The 22,076-nt window shown below is 34.2% G+C and overlaps 1 protein-coding gene across 1 annotated transcript in view; it reads left to right on the top strand.

Annotated features, from left to right (window-relative positions):
• Window positions 1-5,956: 5,956 nt before the first annotated feature.
• KIF18A (kinesin family member 18A) overlaps window positions 5,957-22,076 on the top strand; it is a 76,906-nt gene continuing 60,786 nt past the window's right edge. The window contains exons 1-8 of the mRNA XM_047071089.1: window positions 5,957-6,315; window positions 8,643-8,800; window positions 11,787-11,891; window positions 12,624-12,734; window positions 14,861-15,058; window positions 17,365-17,541; window positions 18,914-18,988; window positions 19,191-19,303. Coding sequence (XP_046927045.1) covers window positions 5,991-6,315; window positions 8,643-8,800; window positions 11,787-11,891; window positions 12,624-12,734; window positions 14,861-15,058; window positions 17,365-17,541; window positions 18,914-18,988; window positions 19,191-19,303 — 1,262 coding nt within the window. The 5' untranslated portion in view covers window positions 5,957-5,990. The remainder of the gene's footprint in view (window positions 6,316-8,642; window positions 8,801-11,786; window positions 11,892-12,623; window positions 12,735-14,860; window positions 15,059-17,364; window positions 17,542-18,913; window positions 18,989-19,190; window positions 19,304-22,076) is intronic.

Raw genomic sequence — 22,076 nt, 5'->3', positions numbered from 1 at the left:
GGTTGAAGAGGTAGACAGGGCCAGATATAGAACCTACAAGACATGCTAAGGAGTTTACATTTTATTCTGATGCTGGGAAGTCATTGGAGAGTTTGGAGCTGGGGAATGACATGAGATACATAACATGATCTGATTGCTCTTGAAGAAGACATCAGTGCATGCAATCAATGAATTAAATAAAATTTATTACTTACTTGCATATAACTGGGGGTGAGTCTAACTTAATTTGGTTTATATTTTTTTCTTGGGTGAACAGTAGTGGCTTGTAAGTTAAGAATTTGCCTCTTCAACTTGGTTTATATTATCTTGCAGCTGGTGTAGAGAATTAGATTTTAACACCTCTTCATTAAATGTAGCAGAGGAATGAGCTTTTTTTATATAAGTGAATGTCCCAGAAAATTGAATGTTACCCTTGTTAAGTATAACATGGCATGGTGTCTTAACCACCCTCAATAATTCATATAAAAGATGATCTTCCCATTTTCCTAATTTTGTAAACAAGAAACTGGGTACACTATGTAATTTTTTTTTTTTTGATGCCTCAGAATCCTCATTGTAACTGCCTATTACTGCCAGTCATACTTACTATAATATGTTGATTCTTTCAGAGAAATATATTGTATGTTTGCCTCTATTCTAAATGAGTGAGTTACTCTCTTGGATTCTGTGTCTGCTTTTTATAATTTATTAATTTACTCATTAATCAAATATTTGAGAACATGCTATTGACTAGGCTCATACAAGAGATTAGGGATATAATGGTAAAAACATACAGTCCCGTTAGCTATTATTTCTTGTCACTTTCTTATACCCTTTTCCAATCACATGTAATAATAAAATATTAGAGCTAGAAAAGGACTTTATCCTTTCACCAATCCTATCACTTTATAGATTAGCAACTGAAGCCTCTTCATTATTCTCATTTATATTCTACTTTCTCAAGACTAAACAAATACCTTCTTATTATAATGAACAGTGGTGTTGGAAGTATTTATCTTTAATGTTTTAGTCCCATCAATGAAATTCTAGCAGCTTACTCTTGGTTCTATTAAACAAATGTAATTAGGAGTAGATATGACAGAATTAATCAGAAATTGTGATTCTATCTTCTAAACAGTCATCTGAAAAGAATGTTTGAATCAACACATTATTACACAGATAGCAATATCTAGGCTTTTCTTTTCTTGCTTCTTGGTCAACATGGTCAAAGAATTTGCTTTCTGTGTGCCTTTATTCAGAATCAACTAGATGCCCATCTCTTTTAGTTGGCCATGTCAGGAAAGAAAACTGGCATCATGCATTAATGTAGGAAAAACTTCATTTTTTAAGTTTATGTATTTATTTTGAGAGAGAAAGAGAGCAAGTGCACACGTGTGTGTCCTTGAGTGGGGGAGGGGCAGAGAGAGAAGGAAAGAGAATCCCAAGCAAGCTCTGAGACATCCACAGAGCACAACGCAGGGGTCAGTCTCTTGAACTGTGAGATCATGACCGGAGCTGAAACCAAGAGTTGGATGCTTAACCAACTGAGCTACCCAGGCTTCCCCAAGACATCAGTGTATTTGAACATAGACTAATTGTTTACATTTGGGGTGATTCTGTTGACCTTGGGTGTTTTTATTAAGAAAATTATAGTCACTCCTTTGTTTTGAAAAATTGGAGAAATGTGTGATACTTTAGAAGTTAAGATCAGTGTCTTTCTTAAAATCTATAACAAGTTGTAAAACAAAGTTGTATTTGAGTTTATACTTCTTAAACCCCTTTAGATATTTGTCAGTATTTCTACTTGATGTATTCCTTGAGTAAGATCATTTGCCTTCTAAAATACCTTCAGCAGTTTCCAGTAAACTGCAAAATTAAATCTAAACTTGATAGCCTGTACTCAAGATTTTCCAAATCTGGCCCCACTCTTATCTAGTTATAGCTTCTTAATGCAACCCACTCTGTTTCCTTTTGTTCTCTCCAGCTGCCTTAGGACTGGGTAAAGCTAAGTTGAGTATTTCTTTATATACTGTAAAGTTGCAATTAGCTAAAACGAAACAGCTAAAAGAAATGAGATTTAAGCAGATTGACCATGCTTAAATCAGTTATGTCTTCACCACAAGCTCTTTCTTACCACAGGCCTTCAGACTTGCTGCCTAAGATACTCTTGTCCCAGAGAGCCACTCCTCTTCAGTTTCTGTAAAAAGACACTCCACTAGACAAGCTTTTCTCAACTGCCCCATCTAAAACTGCCCCTGCCGTCTGTCCTGAGACCCAGGAAAATGCCTAGCTCATATTTATTTAATATGTAACTAGTTTTCCTTCATGAAATGCTTTTTTTTTTTTTTACCTGGTTAATAACTATGCATCCTTCAACTCTCCACTCCTGTCACTTCCTCTAGGAAGCTTTCTAACTATTTGAGCCCCCCATGATAGTCTTACGTAGCACTATTAACCTTTATTTACCTTACAGTACTTGTCATAGTTACACCTTTACATATTTGTGTCACTATTTTACTAATACCACTTTCTCTCACTGCACTGTATATAATAATAATAATAATAATAATAACAACAATGGTGGCAAACACTTGTAGTACCTACCGTGTGCCAGGCATTGTTCTAAGTTCCTCACAACAGCTCTGTGAGGTAGGCATTATTATTAGTCCCACTTTACAGATGAGGAAACTGAGCCACAGGGAGGTTACGTAACTTGCTGTCACAGCCAATAAATAGTAGAGCTGGAATTTTAACCTAAGGTATCTGGCTCCAACATCTAACAGTGAACGTATTGAGTTGATTCGTTAATTAATTCATTAGCAAGAGATCCCATCCAACCTTGAGATTCTAAGGTCTGTTTTGAAATAATTACCTAATGTTTTGTGCTTATTTAACCATTTCATTTGTGTGTATTTTACCTATCATTGGGGGGGAGGGGAATTGTATCCGTCAAAATCAAAGCATTCAATATTCCTAAGAGCTTTTAGAAATGTATATGGAGGTCAGTTTTTGGTATCACCCGGAATGTGGGATGCTACTGGCCTATAATAGAGGTCAGAAATGTTAAACATTCTCTAATACACGCAACAGTTCCAAACAAGGAAGAATTGTCCTATCCAAAGGGCCATCATAAGCCCATTGGGAAACGCTAAAAAGATGAACCATATCTCTGGCAAGAAGAGACAAGAATGGGGGTGGATAGGGAAGCGAATTGACATTTATTGAATGCCTTAATACACTTAATACTTGTTATATCTTTTAGCCTTCACAACTATGAGGTATTATTTCTTTAATACAAATGAGAAACCTGAGACTCAATGAGGTTAAGTAACTTGTCCAAGGTCACAGAGGTGAGGCATAGGTGCTTTGTGGAACTTGGCTAGTCAGAAGGTAATTCTTCTGGATGGAACCTGACTGTTGGAATCAAAATGACCATCCTTCCCTCTTCAGCATTCTATTTTTGGGGAAAGACAGAGTCCTAAAAAGGGAGTGCTGTGTCCAGTGTCTCCTGCTTTTAGATTACTTCGGCCTTCTTTGAATTCTTCCCAAAAGTGTATGGTTTTATCATTGTTGATATTCATCCCATTTTAAAATAACAAAATATTGGGGCATCTGGCTGGCTCGGTTGGGCAGCCAACTTCGGCTCAGGTCATGATCTCACAGTTTGAGTTTGAGCCCTGCGTCGGGCTCTGTATTGGCAGCTCAGAGTCTGGAGCCTACTTTGGATTCTGTGTCTCCCTCTCTCTCTACCCCTCCCTTGCTCACGCTTTGTGTCTCTCTGTCTCTCAATAATAAATAAATGTTAAAGAAAAAAATTTTTAAATAACAAAATATTTTCTTCTAACCTTCCCCCCCCACACCATTTCTTGGCTCACTTTTGTATTATTATTACCTGTGTTCACTGAGTCTTCTCTCATCAGGTTTTTGTCCCGTCTTCCCCTAGAACTTTTCTTCTAGTCGACTTCCATGTTACTAAATCTCATGGTTACTTCTTAGTGTGTACTTTATGTATTAGCAGTATCTAACACAGTTGATGATCCTGTCCTTCATTCAAAGATTCCCCAAAATCTTAGTGTCATTTGAAACTCTAAAAACTATTAAAAGCTTCAAAGAGCATTAGGACTCTGAGGACAAACTGTACTTTTTTAACTTGGGTTCTATCCGCCTTGACATTTCTAGATTTCTAGATCTTCCAACACTCAGGCCAAGAACTTTGGAGTTATTCTTGAATCCTATCTTTCTCTCGTACTGCACATCTATCAGGAAAACCTATTGTCTTTACCTTCAGAATACATCCAGAATATGACCGCTACCTGCTTCTGAGTTGACAGCATCATCTCCTGTTTATATTACTAAAATGTTCTAACTAGTCTCTATTCCTTATAGTGTGTTATCTACGCAGTAGTCAGAGTGAGCAGATTATATCACAAAACAAAAAATTAAATGACACACACGCAAAACCCTGATAAATCTCTCTGCCTGAAGTATAAGTCAGACCCTGGGCTTCCACTTAGACTGAAACGCTATTGTTAAACCCCATACAACCACAGCTAGGCTGCCCAAAAACCAAGCTTTGGCTTTCACAAGAACTTCAGCACTATTTTAGTTTGGGTTATGGGAATGGACAGGAAAAGATCTCTCAGAATCATCATGGTAATGAAGGGAAAGTCTTGGCTTTTGAACTATTTTTAATAAAAGTGATCTTGGCTGCAAGCCTGTTGGCAGTGGAAATTGATACATCCAGACTCTTCTCTACCTGTATCTTCACAAACCCCTGTGTTTAAAAATAGTTGCAAGGATGCCTCAATTAGTTAGCCCAGGCACGAAGGTGATAAAGATGGCATATACACGATGATGTGTTCAGAGATCCTAATCTGCTCTGTAATTCTATAAGTCTACTGTACGTCAGTGATGGTAGGTTTAAAAATTGTCTGATTGGAGCGCCTGGGTGGCTCAGTCAGTTAAGCATCCGGCTCTTGATCTCGGTTCAGGTCCCGATCTCATGGTTCATGAGGTTGAGCCCCATGTTGAGCTTTGCGCTGAGCATGGCGCCTGCTTAGGATTCTCTCTCTCCCTCTCTTTCTGCTCCTCCCCTGCTTATGTGCTTGCATGTGCGTGCTCTCTCTCTCTCAAAATAGATAAACTTCAAAAAAAATTTGGCTAGACTGTCTCACATAAAATTAAATAGTAAAAGTGAAGATAAACTAACAAAGATCAATAATTTGGAAACCTCAATTATCCAGAAAATAACCTAGAATCTAAAAGTTAAAACTAAGAAAAAAAATTAAAAACATTTTAGATTTTCTAATGTATTTATTCATCAAATAGTTATACAGTCTACCATGTGTCAGGCACCGTTTTAGGCTCTTGGAACATTATCAGTAATCAAAACAGATTTAAAAAAATGCATGCCTTTATAGAGTGCATAGTTTACCTGGAAGAGAGAAAATAAACAACAAATACAATAAATAGGTTAAAAATATATACTATTTGGAGTTGGTAAGTGTTTGGGGGGAAAAAGCTGTATAAGAGTAATTAGGCATTGGTTTGGTAGTTTTAATAAGTCGTGAGGAAGTCAACATTGGAGCAAGGACTTGAAAGAAGCAAGGGACTTAGTCATGCAGATATTGAGGGAAGCATTTTGTAATAGAATGGCTAGTGGAAAGACCTTATTGGGGTGCCTGGTGTGTTAGCTGGATTGGAGGGAACAAAGGGAAGATCAATAAAATGGGAAATTGAGACCATTTAGAGAACTTAAACATGTACTCTGAATAAAATAAAGAACGACTGGAAGGTTTTGAACCAAGGAGTGAAATATACATTGTATTTTTTAAATGTACATATTTCCAGTAACATTTACCAGGTGAGTAGAATAGAATTATTCATAGTTTTTTTAGTGACTACTACATTCCAGTCATATTATAATAGAATTAATATTAATACTTTATTTTCTTTTTTAATTACAGAGAAATATTCAGGCTTTCACATAAACAGAAGCAAGATAGTCAATAATGTCTGTCACCGAGGAAGATCTGTGTCACCACATGAAAGTAGTTGTTCGTGTGCGTCCTGAAAACACAAAAGAAAAGGCAGCTGGATTCCATAAAGTGGTCCATGTTGTGGATAAGCATATCCTAGTTTTTGATCCCAAACAAGAAGAAATCAGTTTTTTCCATGGAAAGAAAACTGCAAATCGAGATATTACAAAGAGACAAAATAAGGATCTCAAATTTGTATTTGATGCTGTTTTTGATGAAACTTCAACTCAATTGGAAGTTTTTGAACACACTACTAAGCCAATTCTTCGTAGTTTTTTGAATGGATATAATTGCACAGGTAATTATTTCAGTTAGAGTTTAATTTTTCCACCTGATTTCAGTTTTACATTAGAATGTACATCAGCTTGGCCCATTCTTCTAAATATAATCAATTTTAAGGTGCTTTTTGCTAAAAATTATTAAGTTCAAGAGTATTTCGCTGTAAATGTAGACTTTCTTTGAAATTCAATTATCACGTGCTCACTTCGGCAGCACATATACTGAAATTCAATTATCACATATAACATATCTTGAAACTCTCTCTTCTAGAGCTTTGCTATGGTGTCTTTAGGCAGTCATCTTCTCAGTTTCCTATGTTATTAAACCACACATGTCTTGATGCCAGATTTCTCACAATTTAATTCATTAGTATTCTTTCCGCTTACCTATACAACGATCTATCCCTGGGGAATAGTTGGACATTTCATTTATAGTACCTTGAAATAAAAATGTTAAAAGGCCATGTTAATTGAGTACCATGTGCTATTTCAGCATATCTTCAGCCCAGAAAGCATCTCTAGTGTTCTGGATAGATCTCTAATTTGCCTTTCAAAACAGCCATGTTCATTTCCTAGAGAGAGATCCAAAAGGCCAGTTAATTCAGTGTTTCTAAGGCCCGTAACACTATTATTTATATCTTATTTTTGTAATTACCACCATTTATGACATTTTCTTTAAGATACCCCAAAACTGTAACATGTTTCACTGTCTCTGATTCATTCAGTTTTATTACAAAAGACTTACCGTCTTGGTCAAATAAGAATAGAATGTGGTTTATTGATTAGAACTGCTGTGATTCTCATTTTTAAGTGTGTATTTTCCTCATTCATGAAACTCCATATTGTCTCTAGAGATTTTTAAAATTTTTCTTGACTCCAAATGAAAAAGTCTCCACCAAGCAAATAGTGAATCTCTGTTTTCTTCTTGACTTTGTTTTACACTATGATCCAACTGTCTTAAGACTTCTCAGTTTGCCACTAGCTTACATAATATAGAACAAAATGAAACATGTGTCAGTTCAATTAATTCTGTTGAAAAGTATTTTAGTAGTTTGTTAATATTCGGTTTAGCAGGGAAATTTAACTTATAAAAATATTCTTACCAGTAATAATATGAGGACTTAATTGTCTTAATTGATTATTATGTCAGGAATTGCCATATGTAATTCAGAGTAGCTTTTTGTTTTTTGTTCTTCAAACATCACTTTTATGTTATGCTAGAGAGAATTGTGAAAACAAAGTAATTTGCCTAAAACAAATTTTATTTTTTTTAATTTTTTTTTAATGTTTATTTATTTCTGAGACAGAGAGAGACAGAGCATGAGTGGGGGAGGGGCAGAGAGAGAGGGAGACACAGAATCCAAAGCAGGCTCCAAGCCATCAGCACAGAACCCAACGCAGGGCTCGAACTCACAAACCGTGAGATCATGACCTGAGCCGAAGTCGGTCACTCAACTGACTGAGCCACCCAGGCGCCCCTAAAGCAAATTTTAAAAAGGAATTTTATAAATGGCTTCTATTGGAATACATTTATTCAGCAAACTTGCAGTGGATATCTGCTTTGTTTCAGCTGATTCGCTATTTGTGAAGGATACACAGTTTCAGACTTAGAGCTCACAGTTGGAAATACAGGGTGATACAGGCTAGAATAGAAGGATGTGCAGCATACACTGAGAACTCAAATGAGGGAGTACACATATCTGCCTGTGACATGGAAAAGTGACGTGTGCTGAATATTTAGAACAGGTGTAAGTGTTCCAGCTGGATTAACTGGAGGAACTCTTCAATGGAAAAGCAGTGGAGTAGATAAGGAGCAGCACATGCAGAGAACGTCACGCAATCTAATATGCCTAGACCACAGCAAGGAAGGAATAGGATAGAGAGAGGGCTTAATAATATTAATATTCCAAGTGGAGGAATTTCTACTTTCTCATATAGGACTGTGGAACAATTAAGGAGATTTAACATATTCGATTTTGTTTTCATAAAAATAACTGTACAAAATTATAAGAGATGAATTAAAGAAGATTGAGACTAGGTAGGGATACTGATAACTGATTAAAGGTTTTAAGAGTGCTGTAGAGGAAAGGGAGCAGATGAGCTGGGGTGGGGGGAGGGGGGAGGGTGGAGAGTAGTGGTACCATTAACCAGAATAAAGAATACAGGAGTTAAGAGTAGATTTGTGCTAAAATTCCCAGGTTTTAGGATAAGCCTAGAAGTTAATTTTGGATCTAATGAGTTTAAGGTTATGTTCAGGATATACAGATCGAACTCTCCACTGGACAGTGGATATAGTAATGTTGTGTGTCGTAATAAAGAGCTTTGATCCCCTTTTATAAAAACTTAGTACTTGCATATGGTGCCACTGGAGCTGGGAAGACCCACACGATGCTAGGATCAGCTGCTGAACCTGGAGTGATGTATCTAACGATGTTAGACCTTTACAAATCTATGGAGGAGATTAAAGAAGAGAAAGTATGTAGTACCGCAGTTTCTTATCTGGAGGTGAGTTGACAGTACCATTCTTTAGATGAGTCAATAGTATTACAAAATCTTTAAGACGTTCCATGGCCTATTCAAACTATTCTATCATATAGGAATTTTCTTATGAATGTATAAAATCATTGAAATTCCTGCTCTTAGGTATTTGTTATGCATCTTTATCTCTTTCTGCTGAGTATGTTATTTTCGCCTAATTTCTGAGTAGCATGATTAGCACAGATACCCTTCACCCAGATCCCCCATATTTTACTACCTTTACTACCTTTGTTTTTTCCCTTGGTATGTGTGTGTCTTCCTCTTTTTTCTAATCTGTTTAAGTTACAAACTTGTAAAAACAAGAATAACCACTGCCAATTATTCCATTGTTGCCCTTTTTGAAAAAGGAAATCTAAGATCATAAGTTGCATGCAATTGTCATATCTCTTTAGTTTTAATTTGGATTTTTTTCTCTGTTTTATATCACTGTCATAAAACCTCTAATTTGTGTTAGTCCACAATTGGATTCAGGTTGTAAACTGGCAAGAACACCATAGAAGTAATGTTGAGTTCTTATGGTATCATAACTTACATGGTTAGTTAGTCCCATTACTGGTTTGGTTAACTTTGATCCATTTCATTATGTTGATGTAGGCAAAATTTCTGCCCTATAAAGATATTACTTTACCCTTTATCCTCCTACTCCTCAAACTTTCATCTACTACTATTGGCATCCACTGATGATTCATGCCTGAATCAGTTATTATGATGGTAGATGATAGTGATACTTAAATTCCATAATTTCATCTATAGTCATTCCTCACTTTCTCCTATACGGAAAGAGCTTTTCCTTTTCTTTATTATATCAGTGTGGACTCATGGTTTCTTAATATTTAAGAGCTTATAAGCCTTTTCCATAATTAAAGCTCAAATTATGCTAGATTTGACTAGTCAGGTCTCCTTCATGTTTCTCTTGTGTCCTTTTGACATACGCCATCATTCTTTGAGGACTTCTGCTTTCTTAGTAATAGCTGACATTCAACAAATCATAACTAGGTGGTAGGCACTCTTAACTTTGTGTTCAGATAGTGTTTCAGATACCAGTGCAGAAACAAATCTGTGATTTTACTGCCTATTCGTTTGTGGTATCAGAGAGAACATTTCTACTGGTTACAGCTCTCTTATTGACATCTTGTAGTTTGGTTCCTACTGAGAAAGTTACTTCACATTTCAAGAATTGATTAAGATATGTAGGTTGCTGAAAAAACTCATTGTCTATAAGTAAGTGTTGAAAAAATTGCTTTGAACTTAATTGGGGAAAGAGCATAGCAGTATTCATTATTTCTTCCTTAGATCCTTTTATAACTGGGGGAATTCTAAAGTTTGGTTATTTTTATAATGTTTTTAATTGTTTTTTCTTTTAATCTGCCTTCATGTTATTAATGGTAAGGAAGGCAGTGTCTAATCTAGTGGTTTTTCACTCAGGCTCTGCACCCAAGTTGGCTATGGAGCTTTTTAAAAATAGATACCTAGGTATCACCCCCTGGACATTTTAATCTAATAGGTCTGGATTGTGGTTGAGGCATCTTAGGTTTTTTAAAAGTTCCCAGGTGATTCTGATGTGTAGACTGGCTTGAGAATGATTGTTCTAATTGTGTATTTTCTGTGATTGAAATGGGTAAGGGGAAGCGTTTGAAAAGTGACTGCTGCTTATCAGAAAAATAACAACCAACAAAAATTATCTCTTTCGATTTTACTACTTTTAAGAGTTTATTACATTTTGGGGCACCTGGGTGGCTCAGTCGGTTAAGCATCCGACTTCGGCTTAGGTCATGATCTCACGGCTCGTGGGTTCGAGCCCCGTGTCGGGCTCTGTGCTCACAGCTCAGAGCCTGGAGCCTGCTTCGGATTCTGTGTCTCCCTCTCTCTCTGACCCTCCCTGTTCATGCTCTGTCTCTCTCTGTCTCAAAAATAAATAAACGTTAAAAAAAAAATTTTTTTATTACATTTAAAAATTATCATTCATTGTAGAAAATCTTACCAGAAATGGACTATCACTATTGGCTATTTATTAGAACATGGAAATAACTTAAAATATTTCTTAAAGCCTTAATTCTGTGTGTGTGTGTGTGTGTGTGTGTGTGTGTATGTGTTTAAGTTTTATCACTAGTTGTAGTTGTCATTTGTTTGGCAAGTAGAAAATTCAGTAACTTTGATAAATTCATAAAATCAATAGTACCATTTTTATGCCTTGCCTACAAAATTACTAAAAAATATATATATTGCCAGAGACATAAAATACAGATGTGTATTCAATGCCATGCAGTAGGGTAAGGCTATTTGGCACCATTCTGCTATTACTTTTGTGACCATGGACAAATCACTTAACCTTCTAGGGCCTCAGTTCCCCTCATCATTCAAATGAAGGTGTGTGTGTGTGTGTGTGTGTGTGTGTGTGGTGGGGGGGGTCCTATTATGGAACTTATTATTAAGAATTGCATATTAAACTTAATGCAATTAAAAGATAAATGAAATATATCCCTGAGTATGGGTTTTCTTTAACTTTTAAGCTCTAAAATTTAAAAAGTTTTGACTGTTGGGGCATAATAAAATAACAGATATCTTCAGTAAGAACCATGGCATCTCCATATAACTTACTAGAATCTCCCAAGACCTTATGTCCCATATATTTGCAGAAAATAGGAAAAGACACATCCAGCTATCTTATTTGTTTCACTGTAGTTATCAAACTAGGAATTATGGAGTAAGAATGTAATGACTCACCTCTAAATTTCAGTTGCACACCTAGGTAATAAAACTTCTGTTTTCTCAGACGATAGAAAATTAATGGCAACAAGAGGTAGAATGGGTGAGATGAATGAAAATGAGTTGATGCTTACCTTTAAGATGTAATTCTAATACAACCTTAAATCAGTAGCATATGTGATGTTATCACTATTATTTCAATATCAGTGCTAAAGCAGTTGTTTTGGGGTTTTTTTTCCCCCTTAAGGTATATAATGAACAGATTCGTGACCTCTTAGTAAATTCAGGACCACTTGCCGTTCGGGAAGACGCCCAAAAAGGGGTAGTTGTTCAGGGGTTGACTTTACATCAGGTATGTTTATAAATGTCTTTTTCCTTATGCTAATAGCAAGTGTGATTATTTAGCCATTTACTTTTTTTCCATTGTGTTCAAGATAGAAGAAAAATAATGAAGTGCAGAGTTAAAATAATCAGAGTGTATCTTTAGTATTATTTTGTTTCCCTTTGAAATAATTGAATGACTTTTTCTTTTAAAAATCTACTTGAAAATTTAATACCATGTGTTCTGCATAATACATTTATATTTTATCTCCACAGAAAGAAAAGATTTTATCTTTTATTTCTCATAGAACACCAAACAAAGTATAGTTGACCCTTGAACAACATGGGTTTGAGCTGAACGCGTACTCTTATATGCAGATTTTTTCTTATAAACACAGTACAGTACTGCAAATGTATTTTTTCTTCCTTATGATTCTCTTAATAACATTCCCTTTTTTCATTTATGGTAAGAATACAGTGTATAATACATGTAACATGCAAAATATGTATTAATCATCTGTTTGTACTATCGGAAAGACTTCAAGTCAACAGTACATTATTAGTAAAGCTTTGGGGAAATCATAAGTTACACATAGATTTTCAATTCCTGGAGGGGAGGGGTGGGGAATATTTAATGGGATTTAATTTATAGAAAACGTTTTTTACCTTTTATCTTTAAAAGTCTTTCTTGTTGAAAGTTTATTAAAAATTTTAAAGATAGATGGCTAATTTGTATATTTTTCTTTTACTTAAACTTTTCTAGCCCAAGTCCTCAGAGGAAATTTTACAGTTGTTGGATAATGGAAACAGAAACAGGACACAGCATCCCACTGATATGAATGCCACATCTTCTCGTTCTCATGCTGTTTTCCAGGTAACAGGCCATTAGACTATTGCTCTTAGAATTCAATTTAAAATCAGCAAAGCCAAATTCATATGTGGTAGTTTTCACATATACAAAGAAAATCCCTTCATCTGTGGACTCCTTACTCAGTATTTCCTTAACTCTACAGCTTTGAAAAGATTTTATCAAGAATATTCAGAATTGAGATGATGTAAATCGGAAGTATAAAGTTTTACATGTGTGAAGATACAGGATAGTAAGGTAGTAGTGTTAGAGGGTTTTTTCCTTGAGTTAGTTGTTTTTCTTTTTTTAAGTTAGCAAAAATATTTAGTCTTTTCTAAAGATAACCTTATATTCAGAGCAAACTTTCTCTTTATAGATCTAGATTTACAGAACCAATAAATTGGGGAGATACTGATTCACTTTCTAAAGATTTCACCATAGGGACTGTGTGAGTAGTTGCATTCCTGAAGGACATTGATTGCATTGTTACATTTCTTTTTAGGAATACAATTCTAGAAAGAGTTAAAGCATAGGTTAATAGATACTATTTTTTGTAGCTTCTGGTCCTGTTAAAATACAAATTATTTTATAGCTTCATTCTGGATTATATTATTGGAGCACATCTTATAAAAGAAATTGACATAGTTGAAAGAATTCATATCGGAGGCAGTCAAGTCATTCAGAAAGTCTCTAGTCCATAAAATTTTATTAATCTTTTCTGTTCTTTCCAATGACTCTTCATTTATCAGTGGTCATGAGAGAAATGTTTATCTGTGACACTGAAATTTCCCCAAAATGTCTTAGACCCTGCTTTATAAGAATATTAGCAAAGAGTTTTATAATGGAATAATAGCTAATCTTCTCCATCTCTTTTAAGTTTGCCACTTAGCTTATTTCAATTAAACTATAAAGTAGCCTAAATTAGCTCAATAAACGATGCTGTATGCCAACAAGCTGAACATGACAAGTACATTTTACTATTTTTTTTATATGGGATATTTTCTTAAATATAACAACATACAACAATTTTGGGAATTAGAATACATTTACTCTCCAATTTAGGCCGACATCAAATTCACCTTTCCTTTAGGAAAAGTCCCCAGACAAAGGCAAAGCATTCTGACCACTGCCTTTGGTTTTCTGTTAAGAATATTATTTCTATGGGAATGCAAGCTGGTGCCGCCACTCTGGAAAGCAGTATGGAGGTTTCTCAAAAAACTAAAAATAGAACTACCGTACCACCCAGCAATTGCACTCCTAGGCATTTATCCAAGGGATACAGGTGTGCTCTTTCGAAGGGACACATGCACCCCCATGTTTATAGCAGCACTATCAACAATAGCCAAAGTATGGAAAGAGCCCAAATGTCCATAGATGGATGAATGGATAAAGAAGATGTGGTATGTATATACAATGGAGTATTACTCGGCAATCAAAAAGAATGAAATCCTGCCATTTGCAACTACATGGATGGAACTGGAGGGTATTAGGCTAAGTGAAATTAGTCAGAGAAACACAAAAATCATATGACTTCATTCATATGAGGACTTTAAAAGACAAAACAGATGAACATAAGGGAAGGGAAACAAAAATAATATAAAAACAGGGAGGGGGACAAAACAAAAGAGACTCATAAATATGGAGAACAACCTGAGGGTTGCTGGAGGGGTTGTGGGAGGGGGGATGGGCTAAATGGCTAAGGGGCATTAAGGAATCTACTCCTGAAATCATTGCTTCACTATATACTAATTTGGATGTAAATTTTAAAAAATAAAAAATAAAGTAAAATTTAAAAAAGAAAAAAAAAAAGAGTATTATTTCTAGAGTACCTGTTCCCTACCACCACCACTGGTAAGTCTATGTTCTGGTTCAAGGGTTACCAGAACACAAATGGTAGTTGTTTTGAGCTTCTGTCATGCCAACAGTCATTTGCCCTCTGGTACACATACGGGAAATCTCACTTTTGAGGTTTTTTTCAACTTCCATAATTTTGGTATTCTTACATATCAGCCAGTCAAATATTATACTTCAGTATGTTTTTAAAATGAAAATAATTTTGATTTCATGCTCTTTTAAAAATAAAGTGCACATTTCTCTTTTAATTTTGTTAAACCTTATCCTCATTTTTCCTGTTCTCCTGTAATCTCAAAAAGATTTATTTGCGACAACAAGACAGAACAGCAAGTATCAGTCAAAATGTACGAATTGCCAAGATGTCACTCATTGATCTGGCAGGGTCTGAGCGAGCCAGTACTACCAGTGCTAAAGGGACCCGATTTATAGAAGGCACAAATATTAATCGGTCACTCTTAGCTCTTGGGAATGTTATCAATGCCTTAGCAGATGCAAAGGTAGGTGCCATATGTTTACTTATTTAAATATATTGAAATGCTGAAATATGTATAATTCCTAGAAAGATACTACTTAAAATATTTTTTTTAATTTTTTTTTTAACGTTTTATTTATTTTTGAGACAGGGAGAGACAGAGCATGAACGGGGGAGGGTCAGAGAGAGGGAGACACAGAATCAGAAACAGGCTCCAGGCTCTGAGCTGTCAGCACAGAGCCCAACGCAGGGCTCGAACTCACGGACCGCGAGATCATGACCTGAGCCAAAGTCGGCCGCTTAACCAACTGAGCCACCCAGACGCCCCAAAATAATTTTGTTTTAATGGTCTATTATAAATCAAATGTCATTTGTATATAGGGCAAAGATCACAGAAAGCCTAATATATCAAATAAAGCTATATTTTGTTTCGTTTTAATTTCTAGTTTTAGAATCAGAATTTGTTGAAAGAAAATGATTGACTATCATATTCATAGTCAGTATTTTATCGTACTTTCTCATCACTTATTTTCTACCTGATTATTAAAATCACCATTTAGGGGTACCTGGGTGGCTCATTTGGTTGAGTTTCTTATTCTTGATTTCGGGTCAGGTTATAATCTCATGGGTCGTGAGATCAAGCCACGTGTCAGGCTCTGTGCTGATGGCATGGAGCCTGCTTGGTATTCTCTCTCTCCCTGTCTCTCCCCTGCTCATGCACCCTTTCACTCTCTCTCAAATAAACGTTTAAAAAAATAAAATGATCACTTAATGATCACTACACAGCAAGCGTGATAATTGAATTGGGATGAATATGAAAAACATATTTAGAAAAGCTAAATTTTGTTCTGGTTTGTATTTTATATACTGTAAGATTGGGTTAAATGTTAGAGTTTTAATTTTTGTTAGGAAGAAGGGCTTAAGATATAAAGTATAATCAAATCACCTAATAAGGTCATGTTTATTAGATGTCTTTGAGGCATTTAAAAATATTTTACGTCTACTATATGCTGGAGTGCTTACTAGAATACAGCATATTTAACAATTTCTGTATTGGTAAAAATGACTTTTTTTTTTTTTTTTAATCAAGTTCAAGCCAGGTTCAAGATTTAAGAAATTATATTTAGGAAAATACAGGTCAATGAATGCTAGGAAAATGTTGTATTTTGATTTAATAAAATTAAAATGATTTGGGAAGTGTTTTTAAAAAAGGCAAGTTCCTGAAATCACATAAAGATTACAAAGGCAATATGTCTTTTATATTCTAAGTTAAACTCTCAAACGTGTAAATAGCATGATAAAGAGACTGATTTTCTGAACTTAAGCCATTTATAGCATTTTTTCCATACTGTCTAAATTTTTAATAATTGACTCCTATTGAGTCATTTATGAGTCCATGTTTAACGTTTGGACTTGTACATGTAAAATCATTTCAAGTTAACACCAGTAATATACATTCCACACTATTTGGGAAACACTGCTATAGTGGAAAGCACGGTACTACTGGAAACTGGGGCACCTCGGGTGCATTTCTAGCTCTGAATTATCAGGCACATGACCCGAAGCAAGCCATTTCACTTTTGGTTTAGCTTCCATTAGTCTTTTGTATAATATGAAAGATCTACACTAGATAGCATAAGATTGCTTTTAGCTCAACATTATAATGTTTTGTTTTTATATAGAAAGTGTGCTTTTTGGAAATTTTGATTTTTACTTTAAAATCAGAACTGTATCTTTTAAGTAAAGGGGAACCTAGAAGTATTAAGTTCTCTTAGAACTCTGTTGTCCTTTCAGATGAAGTCTCTGTAAAATTATAATTTTAATTTACTTTATGTCCATGTTAGCTAATTATTTAATGAGAGAAATAGCTGTATGCCATACAAAATTCTTACTATATTTGTATAGGGCATGTAATACTTTTGTATTTTAATTTTTTTAAAATGGTGATTTTTTTTAATGGACATTTATTTTTTTAAGAGAGGAAAGTTGCTAAAATAATATGGAAAGATCTTCTTAAATATACTCCACACTCAGTTTTCCCAGTTGTTAACATCTCACATTTATCTGGTGTACTTATCACAACTCATAAACCAATATTGATTTTTTTAATTAGCTAACGTTTATTGAGATGGGGATATAATCCTTAGGTAGGATATTTGTTTTATATATTCACTCAATAGTTCCATAAGATTCATCATCATCATTTCAATCACCAATTATATCATAAGTCTCTGCAAAGTTGGGCAGTGCTTAAATTCTTAGAGTGAAGTGATAGCAGGTTTGCATTTAAATGTGGAAAATGACATAAGAATTCTTTTTTTGTTCTTTCAGAGAAAGAATCAGCATATTCCTTACAGAAATAGTAAGCTCACTCGCTTGTTAAAGGATTCTCTTGGAGGAAACTGTCAAACTATAATGATAGCTGCTGTTAGTCCTTCCTCTGTGTTCTACGATGACACATATAACACTCTTAAGTATGCTAATCGTGCAAAGGACATTAAATCTTCTGTAAGTGTGTTTACTCTGCCTTTGTTGTAAGGGCATTAGATGTATACTATTTTTATAACTCTAAAAAATATTGTATTTTTACTAATGAATTAGCAAACAGGGTTAGAAATGTCTTTACTGGCTTGGTTAATTGAGCATTTACTTGGACAATTAAATCATTAAGCATCTTGATTACATATATAATAGATACCATTATTTAGTCTTTTGGAAGCTAGAATGCTTTAGTGCCTTTCTTCCTAAACTTTTTCACATCATGGCACATTATATTTTGATGGCACCCTGGGGTAATTGGTCAAGGCTTTAACACATTTGTTACAGCCAAGGATGATGCCATCTGCTATAGCTCAGATCTAGCCCTTTCTTCCTGAAAACCTTGGACATGTTAGGTAATTTCTCCAAGCCACGGTCACTTCATCTGTAAAATAGATATATCTGCCTCAGTTTATGAAGTAAATAGCCCCTTTAAAATAATTCATGATATTGATGCAACCAATATAGCTCTAACAGTATAATAATTATTGATCAGGTCAGTATTCTCGCCAGTAATTTGGGGCAATTTAAAGAAATTTAGGTCAAACATGATATATGTTTAAAAATCACAGGATCTCAGGGTTGGAAGAAACCTAGAGTTCAGGTAGTATGATGATTTCTCCTCCTACTTACCCTTCTGCTACTCCCACTGTATGAAGATGAGCCAGTTATTGTCTTCCTTAGAGAAATGTCTATATACTTTTTATGTAATTAATTGGGAAAGATTATATTAAATGGGTACACAAAGCTTTTCACATGTTTTTCATATATTCCTTACACCAACCTATTGATATTCAGAATTTTAAGTACCAAATTCTAAATCAGTTAAGTAAGAAGTGGACAGGGCCTTGAAATCAAGTATTTGGACTTATATCTTTGATGTTTTCCCACTATTCCATAGCTGCCAAGGAACCCATACAATTATAAAAAGGATAAAATGTAATAAGAACTCATTAAAAATTAGTTGAACTTAAAAATGATTGAAACTTAAAATTATCTCTAAATTTCTTAGAAGTCAGAGGAAAAAGAAAATGGGCAATTTTAATTATAATGTGAATGAATGTTTTGTAAGTTCTTAAAAGTATATTTTCTCAGGTAGTAAGATAATTTCTTTATAATTTCATTTATTTTGTAGATGTGCTCAGCATGTCCTCTTATCATAGATTTTGAACATTAGCGTAAATGATCATGATTATCACATGACTGTAATTGTCTCAAATTTTGAATTCATGGATCTGAATTAATGAGGATATAATGCCATTTTTCTCATATATATATATATATATATAGCTATGTGATTATTATCTACCTACATACAATCATAATTTCTATCTTTTAACAGTTGAAGAGCAATGTTCTTAACCTTGACAATCATATAACTCAGTATGTAAAGATCTGTAATGAGCAGAAGGAAGAGGTATGTCTTCTCTTTATGTTACTCTCCTTTAGTTCTTCATTTATGGGATTCTGCAAACTTAATTGCTTAAAAATTTGACATTTTTTTCTATTATAGTTGAAAATCTAGCATGTTCAGTTATTTTTCACAGCTAACATTTTTCTGTAGCCATGTATTATGGAGACAAATAATTTGTATTTTAACTGGTGTTTCTCTCTACTAGATTTTAATGTTAAAAGAAAAACTAAAAGCCTATGAAGAACAGAAAGCCTTTACTGATGAAAATAACAAAGCAAAGTTAATGATTTCAAACCCTCAGGAAAAAGAAATTGAAAGGTAAAAATGACATTAAGATCTCATTTTGAGGATTTTATGCTTTTGGAATTTAGTCAGATATTTTATGTTATCATTTTTTGTGTAAGTATGTCTTTATATATATTCTCAACTGAATTCAGGAAGTCACTGATTGCTCTTTATTTGCACACTTCAGAGATCAGATCATTTTAGTTATGATTATACACAGTTGTGATTATACCAGGACTTGGGTATAAGATGGAGAAAGTAAAGCCAGTTACGTCACTTATGAAATTAGTTTTTAGCTGTTTTCATATTTTTCTTCTCAGGTGTCTTATTCCACTCAGGCTGCTGTAACAAAATACCACAGAGTGGCATCTTATAAACAAAATAAATAAACAAAAATTCTTTCTCACGGTTCTGGAGACTGGAAGTCCCAAGATTAGGGGACTAGTATAGTTGGGTGAGGGCATTCTTTCCAGCTGAAGATTTCAATTCTTGAATCCTCACATGAACTCTGAAGGGAGATCTCTCTCTCCACAGCCTATCTTATAAGGGCACTAGTCCCACACATGAGGGTCTCTGCCCTCATCAGATTACCTCCCAACAGCCCCACTTCCTAATACATCACCTTAGGTGTTAGGTTTCAACATAGGAATTTTGGGTAACAAACATTCAGGCAATCTCATCTGGCATGATATCATTATTTGTATAGTTCACATGAATCTTATCTACTCTTTCTTGACTATGTATAACTCTAATAATTCACTTAGTTTGGTTAATTATTTGAAGGGACATCACTCAGTGATATAAATTAATACGGAATTTTGATAGGTTCCCACTAAGCTTCCTAGCAGGTAATTGGGAAAAAAAAAAAAAAAAAAGGTGTTGATAATACAATATTCACGAATACTTCTCCCCTAAGCAGTTAAGATAATTTTCCAAATTGTCCCAAAGGGGATGCTAGTTCAAAAGCTGTGAATCTTGAGTAGCTCTAAGAAGGCAGTAAGAAATTCTTGGATCAAACAAATTTGGAAATTACACCTTACTTGAGGATTCTAGGTGATTTCCAAAGTATATCAGTTTATTAAAGGCTCTGAGAGGTCTTATAATAAAGGAATCTGTTCAATCTTGATTGAAGTTGACTGAAGTTAAAGTTACTTGACAATCTCCAGAGCCAGTGTTCTGTTATCATTAGTATGAGAAACTAACCACAATTTGGAAACCAATGATTATTCACACTGTTTTGGAACTCTAGAGGTTATAGAAGATATCTTGCTATATGTAAGGAAGACTAGTTGACAGTGACTTCCAACCTAGTTTCAGGTACGACACCATTTTTAAAATTGGATTTGTATTTTGAAGTTTATGGAAAATATCCTTGATTTGAAAAAAATAATGTTTTCTGACTCAGTTGACCCCAGATGCTAAGATTGCTACTTCTAGTAATAGTACTTTATCTTTGTAGATGACTTTATAGTTTTTGATGATTTTTAGCCCCATATCAATTTAATCTGATCACTAGAACAATCCTTTGAAATTTGAAGTGGGATATTGTTTTTTCAAAGATAAGCCAAGAACTTTTAAATCTTAATCTTTTTCTTCCATACCATGCTGTTTTACAAATATCATAAGAGGTAATTAAACAACTATTTCTCTGAGTGACAATCAGTTTTTAATATAGCATAAAGTTGACCTATATATTGGACTCCTTTCTTGCATGGAATTGTTCACCACTATCTAACCAGATTTAGTTATCAGTTGAAACCTTATTAAACTTTTCTGCAATTGATGGCTTTAAGTTTTGAAACTTTCCTTCAGATAAGATGATTCTGGAGGGAGATGGCCTGAACTATGAAATAAGCATTTCAGGGGGGTATTTTTCACATTTCAACCTGATTTAACCAAGAGTAAAAGCCTTTAGAGTTTTAATTTGTACAACATGTTAAATAATTTACTTGTATTACAAAGAAGCTTTAATAATCGGGTTATATACCCATAGCCTTTGTCATTTTCCCTCAAAATTAGCTGTCTCCTGAAAGAAATATATGAAATAACTTTTATCATATCCATCATACTGTTACATAGAGCTTTTTTAATACCATGAATTTGCAAAGTGTCTTTTTAAAAATAAACTTAACATTTTTATATGGTTGAATGAGATAAAAGGAAGAATGTACAGTATTTACTGCCTATCAAAGCTATTCTAGGAGAAGTCATAAAGAGAAAGTACAGTTCTTTATATACAGAATAATTATAAAACTTCACTATGAGTGTATCACAAAAATTATGTAGAATTTAATATTCATCATGTATCACCTAAAATTATTGGCAAAGATTTTTGTTACTAGTTACTTGAATGTTTTAAATGACTAGAAAATAGTTGTGAGTCAATCCCTTAGGGTTCTTTCTGTTTTAAAATGGTAAAATTTTTTTTAAAGGAGATCTCTAGAAACTTTTGATACTGTTACCTTTTCTTCCATCCTAAACAATAGACCCCCACCAACTAAAATAAGTCTGAACCACAAAATTACAAAATTGACCAATATTTAACTATGTCCTTGAATAAAATGTTATTAAAAAACCTGAGAAATTATCTTTGAGTATAACCTAAAGATAACTTATCAATTCATTTACTGGCATTAGCGTGTTGTAATATAATACAATGGAATTGCAATGTCCGTACATACTTCCTATGAAATATTTATCAGTTTGACAAAACTGCAGTAAAGTCGATGTATTGTGGTTTATAGCCATTCCCAATAGAGTTTCATTAAGAACTACTGACGTAAATTGGCAATGTTTTTACCACAGG

The sequence above is a fragment of the Lynx rufus genome, unplaced genomic scaffold (genome assembly GCF_022079265.1).
Source record: "Lynx rufus isolate CCGP_SWC_20201006 ecotype Redwood Valley unplaced genomic scaffold, mLynRuf1.p SCAF_9, whole genome shotgun sequence".
Classification (NCBI taxonomy): Eukaryota; Metazoa; Chordata; class Mammalia; order Carnivora; family Felidae; genus Lynx; species Lynx rufus.
This window is presented reverse-complemented; position numbering and strand designations above follow the sequence as displayed.